Source organism: Eschscholzia californica, unplaced genomic scaffold (genome assembly GCF_041429995.1).
Source record: "Eschscholzia californica isolate CP2 unplaced genomic scaffold, dmEscCali1.0.p SCAF_1, whole genome shotgun sequence".
NCBI lineage: Eukaryota > Viridiplantae > Streptophyta > Magnoliopsida > Ranunculales > Papaveraceae > Eschscholzia > Eschscholzia californica.
In genome coordinates, this window is record NW_028238198.1 from 87591422 (window position 1) to 87614508 (window position 23087).

Consider the following 23087-nt stretch of genomic DNA (forward strand, 5'->3'; position numbering starts at 1 on the left):
CAGTTAGCCGTGGTGCATCTACTCTGCAATACAGAAGTCTTAGGTTTGATCACGTGAAAGTTCAAATGATCGAATTGTATTGATGTATCAATGTCATTGTAATGACTTTCCTAGTCAATGTCTTTGTAACGACTGTCCTAGTCAATATCCAAAAAAATATATTTGAATCCTGATAGATCGAGCGACAAAAATCGGGTCAGCAGGGCGCCTATGGGTACTTACCCTTCGGGTGAGCCACATTGAGTACCCTTGGACTTCGGGTACTTACACTTTGGGCCGGGCCGCGTTTGGCCAAGCCGAATACTTTAAGTAATTGTTAAGTTTTTGAGGTGAGTAAAAAATTTGTTTGTCTGTGACAATTTTGTGATGTAATCCTAGATAGTTTTGTTTTTTCAACAAGAGTTGGAAACATAAAATAATGACAGGAGAAAGAAATACCAATTTAAATATTTCTCGTAACTTAACAAAACAAAGAAAAATCATGCAATTATTGTTCCTAATAGGAAGTCATGAAAAGAAAGAAATAATAGATAAAAGAAGATATAACGCGACATCTTCATTTATACTTCTCGCAAACCAACAAAATAACTTAATCCCTAATGGAAAAACACACATTAGTTATTCCACACAATCAATTCAAAGAAATATAGAAGAAGAAGAAGAAGAAGAAGAAGAAAAAAAATGCATCCTTCATCTTTTTTAATTAAGTGGAGGATTAGAGTAAGCAAGAAAGGTTGGAATTGAAGAAGTATTAAACCCATTAAAACTAGAACCAGCTGAGGAAGTATAAGCACCCATATTTGGCCATACTAGCCAGTCATTCACCTCAAGCTCAGGCAATTGGTACTCAGTGAGTAGTGTGTCGAGTGCGTCGCATGTCGGGCCAAATACGGTCGACCCATAAGTCTTAGTCCCTCGACAAGTCGGGTTAGCCCGGTTAGAGGAACAAGCTAATGGCATTGCCTTCATACTCTCAAAACCATATACTAAACGATTCATCGATCCGTATATACCATCACTAATCCAATATTCCTTCATTTCACCTCTTACTCTTTTCCCAATTATGGTAGTGACAAGAGTGAAACATGTCTCAGCAAAAAACCTTCCTGGTTCAGACATCAAACTTATTCCTTCACTCTCATGATTTGGAAAATGTTTTTGAATTGAAGTTTTAATAGTTATTGATGCATCCTCAAACTGTTTTCCCATCGTAAATCCACCGCCGATATTAATTACGTGCATTCGAGGCATTCCGAGTCTAAATGCAGTATCAAAAATGGATTTTGCAGCTTCAATGGAGCTACTATAACCTCTAGAATGAGTTGCTGCACTACCCACATGAAATGATACACCATGAACAAGTAACTTTGCAGCTTGGGCAGCTTCTAACAATGGGACGAATTCTTCGGGTAATGCTCCGTATTTTCGACCCAACGGATGGTGCGCTCCTTCGTCATCTGGGGATTTGATCCGAAGAAGAAGCCCACATTTTGGATGCCATTTCTTTATCTTGTCGACTTCATATTTAGAGTCGAAAGTAGTGAGATTTACGCCTACTTGAGCCGCGTACCTTATGTGTGACTCGGTTTTGCATGGGTTAGCATAAACAATACGATCGGGTGAGACACCAAGAGAAAGGACTAGTTCAATCTCGGCACGAGTAGCACAGTCAAAACCTGCACCGAGTGAGGCAAGGGCACCGAGGAAGGCACGGTTAGGGTTGCATTTAACGGCATAATAAGGAAGGATATTGGCAAGACTATTGTTCCATGTGTTCATAACTGTAACAACTCTTCCTAAGTCAAGAACATAGAAAGATGGATTATCCTTTAGTTCTTGGTTCTTGGATATGATAATAGACTGAATTAAATCAGTTAATGCTTCATCATCTGAGGGTATAGTGATAACCCTCTTACCCTTCACTCCTGGAGCACCCCAGACCTCATCCTGGTGGTTGTGGTGGTGGCTCAAAGCCATCAGTTTAGTTTGTTGGGAGGCCATGAAAATTAGTATATTTCTTCTATGAGAGAGAGAGAGAGAGAGAGAGAGAGAGAGAGAGAGAATGTTGGAGGGAATTATAATAGGGGAAATAGGTTTATAGGCAGATGAAAGAGGTAAGTGATAGAAATCAATTTGTGCAGGTAAGAATGTGGATGGGGCTTATTTAGTATGTTTGGTGTGATTAGTTGGGGAGCTATCGGAGGAGTAAAGTGGTGTCAGTACTCATGTTTTTTACTTTTGGTATTTACTTTCCACCACCTATTTCTATTGACCAAACTAAACCTCATCATTGGTCTAGAGTGAGTGAGGGAGAGAGATAAAAGATATTTTTCAATGACAGAGGAGAGATGTAATTGATTGAATAGGGAGGGCTGGAGGGGGGTTATAGTCACACAAAACATGAGTATAGTTAGTTAGGTTAAATCTGCCACAACCAAGGAGTGACCATAGCTTGTTGGTTTTATCATAAATTTAACATGACATCTTTGTCCCACCTTTGTACCTAACTTGGTTAAAGTTTGTATTGAGATATGAAAGATATACTGGATATGGTGACTACTAATATACAAGATATGGAAGATATCGGAAGATATAAAATATATAAGACGGATCGAGATGAAGAGATCCGACGATAAAAGAAGAGACCAAGATATATGAAGATCAGAAGATATATTCATATATTCAAGATATCCCTTATATTGTATTCTTTCCTAAGTTTAGTTAGGAAACTAGATAACCTGAATCACTCTATAAATATGAGTTGGGCTACAGAGTTTAAATTATCGAGTTATGTCTGACCAATGTAACCGATCAACCCACGTTTGTATGTGGTGAATTATTAATAAAGAGTTATTTCTCCGTGGATGTAGGTCTTGAGTATTCGACCGAACCACGTTAAATTATTGTGTCTTTGTTTCATGTCTATATCTCCGATTATTATATAATCGTGAATTTAACAGTTTGCAAGTTAGAATCAATCAAGCATTTTGATATATATATATATATATATATATATATATATATATATATATATATATATATATATACACGCGAGGGTACAACCCATGTCTCCCGTTCACCCCCTTTAACAATCACATAGTTTTTGCCCATTTAGTTGGGTTTTTAATAGGATTATATCTCCTCTACATCAAATGTAATGGGTGATTTTGTGGGTGACATTACACAAAATTGGTCATTCCAAAATCCTGGGAAATTAATAGGATTATATCTCCTCTACATCAAATGTAATGGGTGATTTTATGGGTGACATTACATAAAACTGGTCATTCTAAAATCCGGGAAAATGATTCATCTTGTTCAAGGACTCCCCAACAGTATTTTTTCCTAAATTCCTCATGATTTACCTTCTTTTTTCATAATCCAAAATTTTGAAATGTGTTATATGATTAGATGTCTCTTTCAAAAAAGTTTGAAGATATAGAAAAATCCTATTATGATCGAAGTAAAAAAAAAATTTGTAACCCTGTCTATACCTATGTGTTGGTGCTTATAGAATTTCATCTGCATAAAAATTTGGATCAATCAAGTTTTGGGTATTAAGAAGACGCCGTGGTTTTTTGGGTATATTAAGAAAAGTCTTTGTGGTATAAAGAGTAAGTCGATTAAGATTGACTAAGGCGACATATTTTTTGTTCATCTCAAAACTTCACTTGATTGAACTTTGCCTCCTAATATAAATCTGACTCGTCCAAATTTGCATGAATAATATACTAACTTTAGATGACAGGCTAAAGATATATTACACTTTGATACCCATTTGACAATTGGTATCAGAGTCTGAGAGTGTACAGGCCAAAAAGTATAACACTCTGATACCCATTTGACAATTGGTATCAGAGCCTCGATGACAGGCCAGAGTATGGCGCTCTGATACCCATTTGACAATTGGTATCAGAGCTTGATTGGTCAAGCTAAAGAGTATTGTGCTCTGATCCCATATGAGAATTGTGATCAGAGCCTATGTGATAGGCAAGAAGAGTATTACGCTTTGATTGGACATATTTTTTTGTTTATCTCAAAACTTCACTTGAATGACATTGATACATCATAATTATAATAGGCGATAGATCATAACTTTTGATGAACACTATAACCGCCAATTAAGACATCTTAGTCATAAATGTCACATAAATCTTAAGACCATCCAAAGGAGTCTGAAATCCCATCTATTCATACATTTACTTTATTTACTGTATGAGTCACATGAGATAAATTTCGATGATGAACTACTTCCACGGAGACTCGATGGCACGATATAGGGACTTAAGAGGGAGTGTCCAATCAATGCACCAAAAAATGAGGAACTTATTTGGGTTCATTATGTAGTCAAGAAATAGACCAAGTGAATGAAAATAGAGGCCTAATCCGTTGGGTTCAAAATAGAGGCCCTATCCGAACTAAGAGAAAACTTAGGACTACAACTATCAACCACTGAGCTGTTTTAGGGTTCTTCTCGACTTTCAGTGGTTGGACAAGAGAGAGACAAGAGAACGAGATGGAGACGGAGGAGAAGTGCATCTTGGAGGTATTGCCAGATATTAGGGTTGATAATGGATAAGATGGATATCTCATCTATGTGCTCTATCGCCACTACCTGTAAGACCTTCAACACACTCGTTTCCCAAACCCTATCCATCCTCCCCAATCTCCATTTTTCCGTAAGTAATTTCTTTTTTAGGGTTTTTAGATTATAATTGATGAAAAATATGCAAAATTCTTGATTCTTTTAGGTTAAGATTTGAGACATTGAACTTTTCTTGGAAAGAAAAAAAATAAATGTCAAAAACTTAGAACTTGCCCTTGAAAATGTGGTTGTTGGGGACAATGGATGAATACCTTCCCCTGCTTAAGCATGAATGTGGAATTAAGCATGAATGTCGAATTACAGTTTAGGGTTCAACGTCACTATTACGGTCTTACCTGATACTTTGATTATTAGCTGATTAGTAAGTAATCTATGTTTTCACTTTTCAGGATACTCCTCTGTCAATCGATTTGTTGTTGCCTCTCATATCTCGGAACCCTAATCTTCAAAGCCTCAGAGCCGACTGTAGGCGCCTTAATGAGACATCCATCAATTATCTTCTTCGGCCTTCTCTGCAAGATCTTTACTTGCATAATTGCATAGATTGCTACAAGAAATTGGCGTTGGAGATTGGAGAACGCTGTAGGGACCTGAGGTTTGGCTCACAATATGGCTTCAATATTTTCATGCATTACTTCGTTACTGGCCTACTGGGTTTCTTGGCAAATGAATTTGTTTTTCACTTACAGGTGTCTTTACTTGGATGCGATAGTTGAAAGAAAAGCAAGTTTGAAGCTCACTGGTAAGCTACGGAAATTAGTTACTGGTTGCTCCCAATTACAAGTAAGATTCATATTAATACCACATTCACTCGTAAGATTATTTGTTTCACCATAAAGCAATAGTTTTGGCAACTAAACATATTAGACATTGTTTGCCAATCGTCGTCTTTGGTCTAACTCCTACTCCTCAAGTGTTAGTAGAGAGTTTGTCTATTATTTATGCGTTTGTGACCCTGGTTTGTATACATATACATGCTAGTTAAATGCTAATATTTATTCATCTTTGTAGTCGTTGACACTGAAGATTGGTGATATGTCTTCAGTATTTGTGAGTGAGATACTATTCCCGTCTGAAGAAGCTCAACAACATCTTTCTCATACCGTGCTCATGCTGCCTAACATTCAAAAGTTGTGCATTTCAGTAAACAGTATCTCAGATACTTTAGTTGGTGCTATAAGTAGATGTCTTCCAAATTTGATTCATTTGGATCTTGAAGATGCACCTTATCATCACTCAATAGACCGGTACGATCTCAGCAACTCTGGTCTTCAACTTATCAATCAACATGGGAGACTGAAATACCTATCTTTGGTCCGAAAGCCACGTTACCGTCTCACCTACTTTAGACGAGTCGATGACCTTGGCATCATCTCAATGGTAGATAGATGTTCAAACATGGAAAGTATTTCTCTTGCAGGTTTTTGTCGTGTTACAAATGCAGGTTTCAGGGCAATATTACTCTCATGTCCGAAACTGCAAAAACTGTGGATCAGCCATGGACCGCGGATGACAAATTCAGTGTTTCACGACATTTCTGCTACATCTCTTTCCTTGACAAGTGTGAGCTTGAGATGGTGTTATTTATTAACCAATTCTGTTGTAGCGAGTTTGGTAGAGAACAGGAATATCAAATTTCTAGACTTGCGTGGTTGCCGAAATCTTGGTGATGAAGCCCTAACAAAAATCAGCGATCTACACAAGTTAAAGATTTTACTCCTCGATGGCTTGGATATTAGTGATACAGGTTTGACATACTTGGGAAACAAAGTACTAGAATCATTAACTTCATTATCCATTAGAGGTTGCAAAAGACTTACTGATAAGTGCATTACTTGTATATTTGATTGCTCTAGTCAATCTGGTCGGAGGTTGCAGCACTTAGACGTATCTAATCTTCCGAATCTTACTGACCATGGAATTTTGTTACTTGCTAAAACTAGGGTTTCTATTATTGAACTACGTATGCGTGAATGTCCACAGATAGGTGACGCTTCAGTGATATCATTGGCCACAATGTATGTCGAGGAAGATGGGTGGAACAAGAGTTGCTTGAAGCTAATCGATCTTTATGGTTGTGAGGAAATGACGGGGCTCGCATTTCCGTGGTTTAAGAAACCTTACTTCCCGGGCTTGAGATGGTTAGGAGTGTATGATGGAAGTATTAACCAATTATTAATAGATGATTTAGTAAGTAGCCGACCATTCATGCACATTGCGTTTAATGGTGAGGAGTTGGAAATAGGGCATTGGGATGGCTCCGATGGTGGTTTACACAAGAGTGACTACAAAAGAATAGATGAACTAGGGCAAGGAATTCTTGAAGGCGAGGGGGAGATGGACACGGGGAATGAAGCTGATGATGATTGGATTATCTAGAATAATACTACTAGTATGTCATTAAGGTTATTTGTGGATATGGTATGTGGCTTCCCTTATGGAGTGGTTTTCGTTTTAATAAGTATAAATGGAAACGGTTATTTCGTTTCGTGTCAAACATCAGTAGTGATAATAGCTTAGAGAGAAGAGTTAGACAGACAAAGATGGAGAATTGAGTGAAGATCGAGTGGTGAGTAGAACAAAGTTTTTCTTTCTTTTCAACTTTAGCTTTGAATATACATATATGGGGATTAGTTGTTACTACTGTTGGAAACTTGAATTAATCCTTAGTTTCCACCTTCCATTCTTTTCCAGCTTTGTGGCTCTACTTGTCGATTTCGTCCATATACTTCAATTTGATCCCCTAAAGTATACGACTGTTACAATTATGTTCGAATGACTTCAGTGTTTTTTATTTTATACTTCAGACAGGGGGGGGGGGGGGGGACAAGGGTTGATCTCCCCCCTGACGTTCTCTTCTGAAACAGAGGAAATCTTCTCCCTCATTCAATCGCAAAACTAAATTCAACTTCTCTTTTGAAATTCAGGTGGCCAGAGAGGAAGAAAGAGCGTGTGCTAGAAGAAGGATGCAGGGGGAGAGAGAGAGAGAGAGATGGAGAATCCTTACGGAAAAGGAAAAACATTTACAACTCAATTGTAATAAATATACTTTTTTTTTAAAGTAATAAATATATTTGAAGTGTGCGAACCACTCATCTTTTTTTTGGAAGTCGACTACGATCTTCTTATGTCGTTACATTTGGCACTTGATACATCATAGATGTGATAAGCTCGATAAGCGCCCACTCAAACACTAACAGAACCGGACCTATAGCCCAACAAGACATGACCTAAAGCCCGAAAACATTATTTACACCTTAATAACCCCAATTCAAATAACCAAAGATTCCACCTTCTCTGGGATTCGAACCTGGGACCTCTAGGGATTTCTGGAGTTTATGTCAACACCTTGGAACCACTTGGGCTACCAACTGTTGACCGAACCACTCATCTTGTGATGTTAGGATTTTTCATAGTATTAGGTGCTCGAGTGTAGTTGCCCTTTAATCTTACGAGGGTGTTTGATTTTTAGCACTTATAACGGCTAGTGCTTACTAAGTGATTTGATTTTTATCACTTAGTAAGTGATATCAGTTGTAAGTGTTACGTCGTTTGTTTTCTATCACTTTTAAGTGCCTGATTTCTGCTTTTATATTAATTCCAATTGTTATAAAAGTGAGTAACTGTCTATTTTGACTTGAAGTATGTAAATGTTTGCATTCGTACTAATTCATTAAACCCATGAATTTAGTTAAAAAAGAACCAAGATTTATGAATGATTTGTGTCGAAAACATAAATCGGAAGCAACTAAGAATTATGACGGAGAGAGGAATCACATTGCATCATAGAACTTGGGTGGTTCTATGATTAGTGAAGGAGGGGAGATGAAAAACATAAATCAAGAAGAAATGCTTCGGTGAAAGATGAGTGATGAAGGGAAAGAGTCTTCGCTACACCCATAAAGAAGTTTTGCACTCATCTATAAATTAAGGTTTTGTTTTAGTTAAGATTGTATTTGTCACTGTTATAGTAGCAGAGGGATCTGTAAGTGCAAAAAAATAAGCTTCAAGTTGGAGTTTACATTTTTGCAGTTACTTTGCTATCACTTAGAAGTGATTTTCACTTATTAAGTGAAAAAATAAACAACCAAAATTGTCAGCCCCACACTTAATAACTGAAAATCATTTATTAAGTGAAAAATCAAACATCTTAAAATTATCGGTCCCTACGTAATACTCCAAAAACCAAAAATCTTGGCATGAAAATCACTTAATAAATAAAAATAAAAAACCCTTAACATTCCATGGACAAGAACAAACTTCTTTGGGAAGCCCTAATAATCATAAATCCAAAAACCAAAAATCTTGGCATGGACTTAGTCTTCTGACAATTCTTCACCATGACCAGATGCAATGATGAAATTAGAAAGTCCAGCCTAGCCCAGATGAAAGATTTGTTCTGGAACACGTTGCACCCCAGGGAGACAGAAGAGTCTCTTGCTCTAATCTTAGTTGGCATTAACTTTTGAATAACACCTGCCCTGAAAATTAGGTCGCTGAAGAATCACAGTAACTATGATAGTATCACATGAAAAGGTCATCTTCGCTCATTGCTAAACGGGTTTGAGTTGGATGAGAGAAGCAAAAAACATGGTCAGACCTAGAGCCACATTGATAGGTTTAAAAGTCACATGTGCTCCCACCACTCGAAACGAAAAAAAAAACAGACACATGTTAGGTTAAAGATATGTCACATGTGAAGGGGCGCGTGTGCATCACTAAAAAATGGTGATATTTTAACCAAAAATGTAATGCCAAATATTTTTATTGTCATTGTAATTAATTTTGAGTTGGATGACTAAACGATTAATAACAACCTTCTCATGCTTAAGAGCATCTCCAATGTAACACTCTAAAAATTTAAAAATAACTTAGGTGACATTTCATAGAAAGGTAGATGTTGTGAGCAATGTAGTTTTTTTTTTGTTGAAACTGTGAGCAATGTAGTTGGATAGGGAGAAATCTTACCTAATACTTGTGGTTAATATCATCGTGGAGGTTAAATCTTGGCCAGCGCTTTGAGGAAAGCTAAATAGTTTTCGGGGTGTGTGAAGACTTGGTCAAAAATTGGTCAATTTTGTTTGACAATTTTATTTTGTAAGTTGTTAGAGGGAAATAAAAAGCTCCACCTCACTCTCTCTCCACCTCACCTCTCTCTCTTCTCCGACAAGGTCGCCGACCGGAAAATTTCCGACAGGCGACCATGAAAAAAAAATCACTCTCTCTCTCAAGAAACTCCGGCGAAGGGGTCGCCGGAATATTTTGAGAGAGAACGAGTTTTTTTTTGTTTTTTTTAGAGAGAGAAAGAGAAGAATTTAAGAAAAAAAATCTATGTTGAACCCTTCGCCGGAATATTTTGAGAGAGAACGAGTTTTTTTTTTGTTTTTTTTAGAGAGAGAGAGAATAATTTAAGAAAAAAAAATCTATGTTGAAGGTCGCCGGCCAGAATTTTTTCGACCGGTGACCTTCGTCGGAGAAGAAAGAGATGAGGTGGAGAGAGAGATGAGGTGGAGAGACATGTGTGGCGGAGAGAGAGATGAGGTGGAGAGACATGTGTGGTGGAGAAAGATGAGGTGGTGAGAGAGAGAGGTGAGGTGGACAATTTTCCCATAAAATATATTTCCACACAAAATTTTCAAAATTTTACATATTCCATTTAAAAGTTCACACCCCCAAAACTATTTAGCTTTCCCCAACCGGCTGGCCTAAATCTTTAGTTTGGGTGCTTCTAAAGGCACCGTGCCAAAAGGCTGTTAGCATCCGGAAAATTTATTGACTCGGGTCAATGGCCATTGACCCGAATTCTCTATAAGCACCAATTTTTAATGTGGGTGGCGTTCACCTTCGTTTGCTTCTTCCATCTTCTTCTTCGAAACAAATTTAGTTCAAAACTATAAGATAAATTGTCAATCATGATCTAAGTACCAGTACATGTGAACACTTTAAACAACATCTATTTGATGCATTTCTGATCTATATATTAGGTTGTTAACTTCTTCTTTAAGCTAGAATATGTTCATTCGGATTAAAAAACATATAGACTGTAGACATCAAAGGCCAAAACTTTTATTCATATTCAGGTCAATTGCGTGAGATGTAAATGGGCATGTTCATTGATGAAAACTAACTCGCCGCGCGCGGTTGCGTTGAACTTCTGAAGCATGTATGCTTTTGGATCCATTTGACCTGGAGGCCTTTCTATACCTGCAACAGAGAATATGTTGACCACAATAATTCTTTGTGTTGCTAAGAAATTAATCAATAACAGCAGATAGCTTCTAGCATATCAATTCTTAATCGACCAAACTCTCTGTTACTTCGGAAATTGTGGATCACACTCTTCACACTGCTCAGTAACAAGGGTCATTAGATTACCAATTCTTAATCGACAAGTTCGGTTTTGAAAGCTTAGAGAGAGAAAATTTGGAATTCCCAATTTTCAGATTTTGTGAGAGATGGATGGAGGGGTTAGGGTTAACTTTACTTTGACCGGTGCCTACATAGTTGGACGGTGCTAACAGAGAAATGAGTAGTTGGGTCTGGTGCTAATAGAGTTGGATGCTAACCGCCTTTTGACCCGGTGCCTTTAGAAGCACCCCTTTAGTTTTTATAAGAGTCAGATTGTTACTCATTTGTAGTTTTCAGTGTTTTGGCAACAGACCTATTTTAGGGTTCTTCTTAACTTTGTCAGAGTGATACGGTGCAGAGAGAGAGAGAGGGATGGAGGAGAAGTGCATCTCGGAGGTATTGCTTGGTGAGATATTAGGGTTGATAATGGATAAGATGGATGTCTCATCTATCTGCTCTATAGCCACTACAGGTAAGACCTTCAACACAGTCGCTTCCAAAACCCTATCCATCCTCCCCAATCTCCATCTTTCTGCAAGTAATTTCTTTTTTAGAGTTTTTAGATTATAATTGATGAAAAATATGCAAAATTCTTGATTATAAATGACGCAGTCTAGGATTTGAAACATTAAAATTGAACTGTAATGAGTAATGACGAATTCCATACTTGGGCTGAAATTAGGGCAAAGTCCGGTGGAATGGGGTTTGTTGATCTGGTTTTGATGCCCTCAATACTTTGATATTACCTGATTAGTAAGTAATACTATTTGTTTCTAGGATATTCCTCTGTCAATCAATTTGTTGATGCCCCTCATATCTCGGAACCCTAATCTTCAAAGCCTCAGAGCTGACTGTAGGCGCCTTAAAGAGACACCCATCAATTATCTTCTTCGGCCTTCCCTGCAAGATCTTTACTTGCATAATTGCATAGATTGCTACAAGAAATTGGCGTCGGAGATTGGAGAACGCTGTAGGGGCCTGAGGTTTGGCTCAAAATATGGCTTCAGTTTTCTCATTCATTACTTCCTTAGTCATGGAAAATACCAAACATCAGCTTCTGTCTATTAACTTGAGAATAGTTACTGGGTTTCTTGTCAAATGAATTTGTTTTTTCACTTATAGGTGTCTTTACTTGGATGCGATAGTTGGAAGAAGCGCAGGTTCATATGTTACTGATCAGCTACGGAAATTAGTTTGTGGTTGCTCTCAATTACAAGTAAGATTCATATTAATACCAAATTGACTCATAAGATTATTTGTTTCGTCATAAAGCAATAGTTTTGGTAACTAAACATATTAGACATTGGTTGCCAATAGTCGTCTTTGCCGCTTACGTATTTTAGGCCCTGAAAAAATTGACGTATTTTAGGCTAAGGGGACTTGTTATGCTTTGGTAGTATACTTTTCACTGTTAGTTTTGAGTTGTTTGGCAACACTTCAGACTTTATACTATGGTAGTGAAGTAGAAAAATTTATTATGCTATGTTTTTACACTATTGATGTCATTTTCTTTAGCAATTTTTTCTCGTATTTTGCGCATTAAGGCGCGCCTCGAGGCACTGCCTAGCCTGGTGTTAGCAAACCACCTTGAGGTGCAAAAACGTATTTTAAAACCTTTCTGCTAATATCTATTCATCTTTGTAGTCGTTGACACTGAAGATTGGTGATATGACTTCAGATTTTGTGAGTGGGATACTATTCCCGTCTGAAGTAGCTCAACAACATCTATCTCGTACCATGCTCATGCTGCCTAACATTCATAAGTTGTGCATTTCAGTAGACAATATCTCAGATACTTTAGTTGGTGCTATAGGTAGATGTCTTCCGAATTTGATTCATTTGGATATTGAAGATGCACCTTATCATGTGTTAATGGACCGGTGGGATCTCAGCAACTCTGGTCTTCAACTTATCAATCAACATGGAAGACTGAAATATCTATCTCTGGTCCGAAAGCCACGTTACCGTCTCACCTACTTTAGACGAGTTGATGACCTTGGCATTATCTCAATGGTAGATAGATGTTCAAACATCGAAAGTATTTCGCTTGCAGGTTTTTGTCGTGTTACAAATACAGGTTTCAAGGCAATATTACTCTCATGTCCGAAACTGCAAAAACTGTGGATCAGCCATGGAACAAAGATGACAAATCTGGTGTTACAGGACATTTCTGCTACATCTCTTTCCTTGACAAGTGTGAGCTTGAGATGGTGTTATTTATTAACCAATTCTGCTGTAGCGAGTCTGGTAGAGAACAGGAATATCAAATATCTTGACTTGCGTGGTTGTCGAAATCTTGGTGATGAAGCCCTAACAAAAATAAGCACTCTACACAAGTTAAAGATATTACTTCTCGATGGCTTGGATATTAGTGATATTGGCTTGACATACTTGGGAAATAAAGTACTAGAGTCGTTAACTTCATTATCCGTTAGAGGTTGCAAAAGACTTACCGATAAGTGCATTACTTGTATATTTGATTGTTCTAGTCAATCTGGTCGGAGGTTGCAGCACTTGGACCTATCAAATCTTCCGAATCTTACTGACAACGAACTTTGTTACTTGCTAAAACTAGGGTTCCTATTATTGAACTACGTTTGCGTGAATGTCGACACATAGGTGACGCTTCAGTGATAGCATTGGCCACAATGCATGCCGAGGAAGATGGGTGGAATAAGAGTTGCTTGAAGCTAATCGATCTTTATGGCTGTGAGGAAATAACGTGGCTCGCATTTCGGTGGTTTGAGAAACCTTACTTTTCAGGGTTGAGATGGTTAGGAGTGGATGGAAGTAATAAGGAAGTATCAGCAGATGATTTAGTAAGTAGCCGACCATTCATGCACATTGCAGTCAATGGTGAGGAGTTAGGTATAGGCCATTGGGATGGGTCAGATGGCGGTTTACACAAGAGTGACCACAAAAGAATAGATAAACTAGGACAAGGAATTCTTGAAGGCGAGGGGGAGATGGACACGGAGACGGGTAGTGAAGCTGATGAAGATGATGATGATGATGATTATGGTTGGTGGGTCTAGAATAAAACTACTAGTATGTCATTAAGGTTGTTTGCCACTTAGGCTGGAGTAGCTTTCTTTAACAAATAATAAATGGAAACAATTCTAGACAACCTAACATTTGTAACTCACTTACTATTTCTCGATACCGTATGTGTTTTGCCTTTTAGACTTCAACATGGAGTAGTTTTGGAGTGAGGGATTTATCTGAATATGTCGTTCGGAGTGGTTCTATCAAGATAGGTGTTTGCAATGAGCTTGTGGTTCTATGAAGGTTTGCTTGTGGTTCTATAAAGACAGGTGTTTGCAATGAGCTTTTTGTTTCTTTTTCAACTTTAGCTTCCTTTCGGATATACATACATATGTGAGGTTTACTTGTTACTATAATTAATCCTTGCTTTCTTCTACCTTCAATTCTTTTCAAGCTTTGGGTTGATTATTTCTTGGACTCCACTTGTCAATTTGGTCCATATACTTGAAATCACATTATTACCCTAAACTTAATTAATCGAGCTTTTTTACTTTGAAAAGTTGCTTAGCGAAAAAGAAAAAAAACCATGTTGAAACTGAGAAAACTTTTCGGAAATGGAACATGAAAACAAACATACTCTCTAGTTTGGTCGGTTTTTTCGGACTTTTTCTTGACGCTTCTATATATAACACTAAGGTTTCGTGTCCGCGCATAATTGAGAGAGAGATCACCCCCCAATTTCCTCCAACTCACCCCTCACTAATATCATATAAGTTGGAATTGTTCTTTTGTTTCTGTGTGCCACAAAAAAGTTGACAAAGATGGGTTTCATCCTGCCCCATGATGAGTCAATGACCTGTCAAGATTCAAGTTCAATGGATTTGTCCATGGATAATACAGTATGTAGCTCTGAAAAATGAAAATGGTCTTTACTTTTCACCTCTACCTCTCTTTTGTCTATATATAATTTTATCAGAAAACAACATCAACATGTTATTTGTCAGTTTTGAACGAAAGACGTAATCTTCTATTGCTTAATTTACTTACGGAAATTTAGTGGTAGACCCGAAACTTATTTATATTAGGCAATAGCAATTGGGCCGCTTTCAACAAAAAAATAAAAAAATAAAATAAAAATAGGGCCTTTGTTTGGCCAGTCAAAATCTTGAACCTAATATGAGAACAAGAAAGAAACAAATGTGTCACTAGTGGTTCCATTTCTCCCAACTGTCATGACAAAGTTATCATCAATTAGAGCACCCATGGCTTCCTTCACTTGTGCCGTGTCGACACTGCCATCCTGCACCAGTATGTATAGCTGGAAAACCTCCGTGCACACGAACCAATATAGTTGTAGGCTATTCAATCATAAAAAAGAAGAAGTTAAGTCGAGTTTTTTTTTTGATGAAGAAGTTAAGTCGAGTTAATATCTCCTCTTTTGGGCCTACTTGGACGGGTCAGATCAAGTGACAAAAACACCAGATCTGGTTTGCCAAGTACTTTAGTAGGAATTCGTTCGAGATATTGACATAGCATAACATCATGCTTGTTCTATTTATCCTACATGAAATAAAATCATAAACTATTTCTTTTCATTTCTCTCACATGACAAAGTTAGGCCCAAAATTATCATCAATTTTGCCTTTCATTTCTTTTTTAAGCATAAAAAAAAAACAAAAAAAAAAAAAAAAAAAATTTCTTTTTTAAGCACCACTCGTGTCTTGACATGTGTCGCTTGAACACTAGGATCCTGGCCTTAGCTAGGGTGTCTCAGCTATAGTAGTGTTGGAAACTTCCATGCACACACACCAATATAGTACGCAGTCTGTCGTTAGAAAAAATAAAAAATGATGATATGTCCAATTACGATCTCGATTGAATTTCGATCGGGATATTTAGACGGTCAGAAAATGTTTGATTTTCACTCAACAGATCTTGTTCGTCCAAGTATTCTGGCCGAAATACGTTCTAAATATCGGTTGGGCATAACATCACAGTCGTTCTATCATCATACATGAAACGAAATCATAATCTATTCTTTTTTTAATCTCAACCCTCCGATTAAAACCATCATAATTTTCACCCTTTCCATGATTCCATCTATTTCTAAAAACACACTTTAACAACATTCCTTTTTTTTTTTGTTGAACTTTAACAACATTCCTTGTACATTCTTTTTTTGTTGAACTAAACGTTCCTTGTACATAAAAAAAAAAAGAGAAAAAAGTTTCTTAAATTTTAAAGAGGAAAACTTAGTGGCAGAATGGCATAATTTAATATACAAGGAATGTCCTTTTTTTTTGTTGAACTTACAAGGAATGTCCTTTCCAGTAAATTCATTCATCTGTCTCTCTTGTCTCTTTCTTTCTTTCCCACTATAAAGTAAAGAGTTATTTCTCAAATGGCCCCCAACTTTGTGACTAGCTTCCTGCCTAGCCCTCTACTTTAGCAAAAATATCTATATGGTCATTTTTTTTAGTTACCGTTAATTTTTCGTTACTCTCTCTCCTCCATCTCATCTCCTCTCTCTCAAGTCACCTATCACGTCATATCATCATCTTCTCAGGCAGGGGTCGCCGACCGACCAAATTTCCGGCCGACGACCAAATTTTTTATTTATTTTTATTCTCTCACTCACTTACTATGCCCGTAAATATTAACTTATTGGATCGGATATAGGCATATTCACTATTTATGGACTAACCGACTATTTATGCACATTGAGTTTAATGGTGAGGACTTGGGAATAAGCCATTGGGACGGCTCGAATGGTGGTTTACACAAGAGTGATCACAGAAGAATAGATGAACTAAGGCAAGGAATTTTGGAAGGCGAGGGTGAGATTGACACCGAAAGTGAAACTGATGATGATTTTGGGTTCTAGAATAATAATACTACGTCATTAAGGTTATAGGTTTGCTTGTGGTTCTATAAAGATAGGTGTTTGCAATGAGCTTTTTGTTTCTTTTTCAACTTTAGCTTCCTTTCGGATATACATACATATGTGGGGTTTACTTATTACTATAATTAATCCTTGCTTTCTACCTTCCGTTCTTTTCAAGCTTTGGCTTGATTATTCTTCTACTCGACTTGCCAATTTGGTCCATATACTTCAACCAAGATCAAATTTAATCCCTCCCCAGAATAACACAATTGTTACAATTATGTTCTAATGACTTCCGTGTTTCCAATTTTATACTTTCTTTTATACTTGAGACAAGAAGGAAAAGTTTGTTCTGCTTTGTGAGGGGGACCATACGAAGGGAGAGTTTGCTAGAGACACGTCGAAATCACACTATTACCCTACATAATGAATCCAGCTTTCTTCATCAAAAAAATGAATCTAGCTTTATACTTTGAAAAGTTATTTCGCAAAAAGAGAAGGAAAAAAAAACCATATTTAAACAGAAAAAACATTTCGAGAATGGAACACGAAAACAAATATTCTCTCTAGTTTGGTCGGTTTTTTCTCGACGTCTTCTATATATATATAACACAAGGTTACGAGTTCTGACATAATTTAGAGAGATCACACCCCACTTTCCTCCAACTCACCCCCTCACTCACTAATACCATATAAGTTGGAATTCTTCTTTTGTGCCACAAACAAAGATGGGTTTCATCCTGCCCCCACGAATGATGACCCGTCAAGATTCAAGTTCAATGGATTCAAATTCCATACAAAGTAAGTTTCAAAATCTAATACTATCTAGAAACAACTCCACAAGATTATTAAATGGTATCCTTGCCAAATTGGGGAGATCAAATTTTGTACCTAATATATATCAGAAACAAGAAACAAACAAAATGTCTGACTAGTGGTTCCATTTCTCCCAACTGTCATTAACAAAGTTATCATCAATTTCGCCACACTCATGTCTTTGGAGTTTGGACACTGCCATCCGGCCATTAGCTAGGGTTTCCCCAGCTATACTAGTGCTGGAAACTTCAATGCGCACAAACCAATATTGTTAGCATTCTATCATAAAAAATGATGCCTAACATCCTGCCCCAATTTTGATCGGGGTATTTTGACGGACCAAATCTACATAGACGAGCAGGATCTCTCTGGCCGGCCGGACACTAGATCTGATTCGTCCAAGTACTTTGGTCAGAATTTGATCGAAATATTGGTCGGACATAACATCACGTTCGTTCTATTCACCGTACATGAAATAAAATCATAGTTCTTAATTTCAACCCTCGAATTAAACCCTAAAAAACAAACCATCACAATTTTCATTCTTTCTCACTCTTTCTATTTTTTTTTTTTTTTGTTGAAAGAGTAATATATTAATTAGTTAGAAATTAGATCTTTCCCACTCTTTCTAGAAACACCACCTACTTCTTTCCTTGTACATAATAAAAAGTTGAAAAATGATAGAGAACAAGAAAATCCAGACATACTCTAGACATACATCCTATGTGGCTTGCCGTGATTCGTTGTCTAGTGAATTAGAATCATCAAAAACACGAATCACAACAAGCCACATAAGATGTATGTCTAGAGTATGTCTGGATTTTCTTGTTCTCTATCATTTTTCTAAAAAGTTTCTTTATATTTCAACAAAAAAAAAAAAAAGTTTCTTTAATTCTAAGACGGAAAACGTAGTAGTAAACAGAATGTGGTAATTTAATATACAAGGAATGTCCTTTTCCGTAAATTCAGTCATCTATGTCTCGTCCCTTTCTTTTTCTTTCCATTATAAAAATCCCCAGCCAGTCTCATAATAATAATAAAATTAATGGCGGAAGTTAACCAGATTTCTACTGCTTCTCTCAGAATCCGCCATCTGTTCGTTCGTTCTCTCTCTTGTTCGATTTTTTAACCTAACAATGCCTTTTCTAAGCTTTCTTTAATGAAGAAGGAGTGAGTTGAGTAGTACTTTTATACACGCGTCTTACTCACTGAAAGACCATAGTCAAACAATCAATCTTTGTTTAAATAAGTACTTGTATTGAACCATCTCCCTAGGTAGGAACCCTCTCTCTCTCTCTCTCTCTCTAGAATTCTCTCTTTTTAAAAAGCTTTCAGAACTACTATTATAGAGCTCAGTTATGGAATCTCTCAGACAATCTTTCAAATCTTTAAAACCTAGTCAACAAAAAGATCAAAACTTTGAAAAACAACCCATACTCTCAGATCAAGATATGGTCATCAAATCTCCTGGTGACTCTGACAGGAAAGATGATTTCATTGTTAAGATCCAAGATGGGAATCAAAACTTTGAGACTAGTAGTACTAGTAATGGTGATCAAAGAGAATTAGAGATGGGTTTAGGGTTTAATAATAATAATAGCAATAATGTTGTAAACCCAATATGGAGAGAATCAAGTTATGAATTTTGGAAAGATGGAAATGCAGGTAAAATTGAAGGAATTGATGAGTTTAAGTTTCAAACAGAATCTCATAAAGTTATTGATGATCCGCCATCAAAGCTTATTGGACAGTTTTTACATAAACAACAAGCTTCTGGGGAGTTTTCATTAGATATGGATTTGGAAATGGATGAACTTGTTCTTCAAAGTACAAGAACTTTATCTATAGTTGATGAAAGTCCTAAAGAAAACCCTAAAGTTTCTTTTCATGAATCTCCTCCTCCTCCTCCATTTAATCCTATTGAGATAGCACCAGAACCAGTTAGAAGAAGAAAACCCAATGAAGAAGAAGATCAACAACAAAAGAATACCAACAATCAGAATCATTCTAATGATGAAGTAATTAGATGTACTTCAAATTCATCTTTTAAGAGAAAATCAAGCTTTTTGAGGACTAAAACTACTAAATCAAGGTTAATGGATCCACCATCAGATAAACTTGATAAGAGATCAGGGAGAGTACCAAAATCAGGGCAATTGAAATCTGGCCATTTAGGGAGATTAAATGATGAAGAAGATGATGACCCATTTGCAGAAGAAGATCTACCAGATGAATATAAGAGAGCTAAGTTCAACACTTTAACTGTTCTTCAATGGGTAAGTCTAATTTTAATTTTGGGTGCCCTAGTTTCTACTTTAACCATTCATAAACTTGCTAAGAAAACACTAGCTGAACTACCTCTATGGAAATGGGAGCTCTTAGTATTGGTTTTGATCTGTGGGAGATTAGTTTCTGGTTGGGGAATTAGGTTTGTTGTCTTCTTTATAGAAAGGAATTTCATTTTGAGGAAAAGGGTTTTGTATTTTGTTTATGGATTGAGAAAAGCAGTTCAGAATTGTTTATGGTTAGGTTTGGTTTTGATTGCTTGGCATTATTTGTTTGATAAGAAAGTTTCGACGAAAGTGAAGGATAAAACTCTACCTTTTGTTATAACTAAGATCTTGATCTGTTTGCTGGCTGGTACATTAATATGGCTTGTGAAAACCCTCCTTGTTAAAGTTCTCGCTTCGTCGTTTCATGTTAGCACTTATTTCGATCGAATTCAGGATTCTTTGTTTAATCAGTATGTAATTGAGACGTTATCGGGTCCGCCGTTGATTGAGATTGAGAAGAACCAGGAAGAAGATGAAGAAGTAATGGCTGAAGTTGAGAAACTTCAGAATGCAGGAGCTAAAATGCCAGCTGATCTAAGAGCTACAGCTTTGCCACCAATGAAAAGTGGGAAGATATGTGGAAGTGGGGGACTTCAAAATACTCCCAAGATTGGTAAGAGTGCTAGATCTGGAGGAGCAACTCCGAGGCAGGAAGAAGAAGCAATCACCATTGATCAATTGCACAAATTGAACCAGAAAAATGTCTCTGCTTGGAGAATGAAGAGATTAATGAAAGTTGTTCGTCATGGAGTATTGTCTACACTTGATGAGCAGATACATGATTCGAGTCTTGAAGATGAATCTGCGACAAAGATCAGAAGTGAGTTTGAAGCTAAATGTGCAGCTAGGAAGATATTCAACAATGTTGCTGAGCCCAACTCTAGGTAAACTCCTACTACTAATTTTCGTGTTCCTTGTGTTGAATCAATAGTTGTGAAAATTAGAGCCATTTCATGAGAGAAATCTAGTTTCTAATGTTCTTCTTGAATAGGTTTATATATATGGAAGATATTATGCGATTCATGAGAGAAGATGAAGCCGAGAAAACCATGAGTTTATTTGAAGGAGCACCTGAAAACAAGAAAGTCAGCAAGAAATCGCTAAAGAACTGGGTGGTAATTATCTTAATTCTGCTCCATACTTGTTATTGTAAACTATATAGGTTGGTGAACACTCGGCATCTTTACGTGGCTCAGACATGTGGGGATCACAGATAGGAGTTTGGCCACTGTCCGATCCCGAGCACATTCGGCCTTAAACTACTTAGCCGAAACATATAATGTGTTAAACTTAAACCTCTTTTGTTCAGGTTAATGCTTTTAGAGAAAGAAGAGCTCTTGCCTTGACTCTGGATGATACAAAAACAGCCGTGAACCAACTCCACCGTATGATAAATGTTGTCATTGGTATTGTAATAGTAGTTATCGGGCTTCTCATACTCGGAATTGCGACCACCCAGCTCCTAGTCTTCATAAGCTCTCAACTTCTTCTGGTTGCTTTCATGTTTGGGAACACCTGCAAAATGGTGTTTGAGGCAATCATCTTCTTATTTGTGATGCATCCTTTTGATGTCGGCGATCGGTGTGAAATAGAAGGCGTTCAGGTACGAAATTGCAATATATGTGTGCAGACAAATAGATAGATCGATGTAATATTTTAGTTAGTCCTAATCTCACTTATACGGATTTCAGATGATAGTGGAAGAGATGAATATCCTCACTACAGTTTTTCTGAGGTTCGACAACCAGAAGATCATATACCCAAATAGTGTTCTTTCCACTAAGCCAATTAGCAATTACTATCGAAGTCCAGATATGGGAGATGCAATTGATTACTGTATCCACGTCTCTACCCCAGCGGAAAAGATCGCTATCATGAAACAGCGACTAACAGCGTATGTATTAAAAAAGCATCTTCGTTCTTTTCTTCATGTATTTTGTTTAAAGTCGCGTAAAAGGATACTTTTGCCTATGTAAACCATGCAACACCAGCATAGAGAGGCTTCAACTCCACATATGACATCTAAGCCTAAAACTTGGAAACCAGCCAAAAACACCGAAGCAGTTGGCACTGAGTAGCCTGTGGCTCTCGGCTTCCAATTCAGATCATTCCGTTTGAATGTACATAATATATACATGTACCCACAGATAGAGATAACTTAAAAAACATGTCAATGTATGAACTCTGTCTGATCTCTGTCTGATCGTACTGGACATGGTGGTTTATGTACATAATCGTGCGGAATGTATTAAGTTGGGAGCATGATCTTTACTATGCAGTTCGGGAGGGTGATGGGAATCGTAACTTTATGCTAATAGTTCAAATTAATCTCTAATAACTCATAGTTTCAAACATAATAACCAACTTGGGACCAGGGTCAGGCAAGGATCACTCGGGCTACCGTTGAACCCAAGCTGTGGATCAGTCACTCCCAACTGTTTAAGATCTCTATCTCTTCTTTTTGGACTCTAAATCTCTGATGGGTCTTGTTGTTTTTTTTTTACTAAACAGGTACATAGAGAACAAAACAGAACATTGGTACCCAGCACCAATGGTAGTAGTAAGGGATGTGGATGATCTGAACAGGTTAAAGATTTCAATTTGGTTAACGCATCGAATGAATCATCAAGACATGGGAGAGAGATGGACACGAAGAGCTCTAGTTGTCGAAGAATTGATTAAGATCTTAAGGGAACTCGACATCGAGTACCGAATGCTACCTCTTGATGTCAATGTTAGAAATATGCCTGGTTGGTCGTCGAACCGTGTTCCCTCCAATTGGTCAGCTTCCTCCAACTAATCATCAAATTATCAACTCACCCAATTTAGATCTCAAAAAACATGTATTTGAAGTTGGCATCCTCTTCTTTAGTTCTAGGGCTGAGTTAGGATGGCATAGCAGTGGTTGTGATTGAGCCGGAAATTTTCTTCTTTTACTCCGCCATTTTTCTCTTTTGTGGTGTATTAAGAGTTCAGGAGGCAAATGTAATTGAATAAATCAGCCAGATTTATAGATTAACTTGATGTTTATATACTCGGTTACGCAGCTATACGTGTTTATCCCAGACTCAAACAGGAACCCTGAACACTTTTATATCGGTTCTGATTCCACAAT

At 37.2% G+C, this 23087-nt stretch overlaps 2 protein-coding genes and 2 pseudogenes across 6 annotated transcripts; 3 read left to right on the forward strand and 1 right to left on the reverse strand.

Annotated features, from left to right (window-relative positions):
- Positions 1 to 529: 529 nt before the first annotated feature.
- LOC147570737 (ornithine decarboxylase pseudogene) lies at positions 530 to 2001 on the reverse strand (annotated as a pseudogene). The gene has a single exon (XR_015231501.1). The product of XR_015231501.1 is annotated as an ornithine decarboxylase pseudogene (transcript).
- Positions 2002 to 4461: 2460 nt separating this feature from the next.
- LOC147570738 (F-box/LRR-repeat protein 10-like) lies at positions 4462 to 7697 on the forward strand. 3 transcript variants are annotated; one of them, XR_015231500.1, is made up of 6 exons: positions 4462 to 4679; positions 4996 to 5201; positions 5296 to 5389; positions 5618 to 5853; positions 6027 to 7175; positions 7534 to 7697. XR_015231500.1 is itself a non-coding variant. In XM_086657298.1 (4 exons), the coding sequence occupies exons 1-4, from the start codon at positions 4572 to 4574 to the stop codon at positions 6983 to 6985; spliced, it is 1776 nt and encodes a 591-aa protein (XP_086513424.1). In that variant the 5' UTR covers positions 4462 to 4571; the 3' UTR covers positions 6986 to 7287. The 3 variants fall into 3 exon arrangements, 1 of the variants encoding a protein (XP_086513424.1); XR_015231499.1 differs by having other exon boundaries at positions 5618 to 7175; XM_086657298.1 differs by lacking the exon at positions 7534 to 7697 and having other exon boundaries at positions 5618 to 7287.
- Positions 7698 to 10165: 2468 nt separating this feature from the next.
- Positions 10166 to 14174, forward strand: LOC147570739 (F-box/LRR-repeat protein 10-like; annotated as a pseudogene). The gene is made up of 5 exons (XR_015231498.1): positions 10166 to 10200; positions 11227 to 11488; positions 11732 to 11937; positions 12077 to 12170; positions 12599 to 14174. The product of XR_015231498.1 is annotated as an F-box/LRR-repeat protein 10-like (transcript).
- Positions 14175 to 18529: 4355 nt separating this feature from the next.
- LOC147570740 (mechanosensitive ion channel protein 6-like) lies at positions 18530 to 23004 on the forward strand. Its single transcript, XM_086657275.1, has 5 exons — positions 18530 to 20856; positions 20964 to 21087; positions 21282 to 21575; positions 21664 to 21866; positions 22484 to 23004. Exons 1-5 carry the CDS (start codon positions 18998 to 19000, stop codon positions 22770 to 22772), a joined length of 2769 nt encoding a protein of 922 aa, XP_086513401.1. The 5' UTR covers positions 18530 to 18997; the 3' UTR covers positions 22773 to 23004.
- The last annotated feature ends 83 nt before the right edge of the window (positions 23005 to 23087 follow it).

Coding starts and splice junctions, on each gene's coding strand:
- LOC147570738 (XM_086657298.1), top strand. CDS start 4,572: ATGGATAAGATGGATATCTCATCTATGTGCTCTATCGCCACTACCTGT. Junction 4,680..4,995: donor TCCCCAATCTCCATTTTTCC/GTAAGTAATTTC, acceptor TTCACTTTTCAG/GATACTCCTCTGTCAATCGA. Junction 5,390..5,617: donor CTGGTTGCTCCCAATTACAA/GTAAGATTCATA, acceptor TCATCTTTGTAG/TCGTTGACACTGAAGATTGG.
- LOC147570740 (XM_086657275.1), top strand. CDS start 18,998: ATGGAATCTCTCAGACAATCTTTCAAATCTTTAAAACCTAGTCAACAA. Junction 20,857..20,963: donor GTTGCTGAGCCCAACTCTAG/GTAAACTCCTAC, acceptor CTTCTTGAATAG/GTTTATATATATGGAAGATA. Junction 21,088..21,281: donor AATCGCTAAAGAACTGGGTG/GTAATTATCTTA, acceptor TCTTTTGTTCAG/GTTAATGCTTTTAGAGAAAG.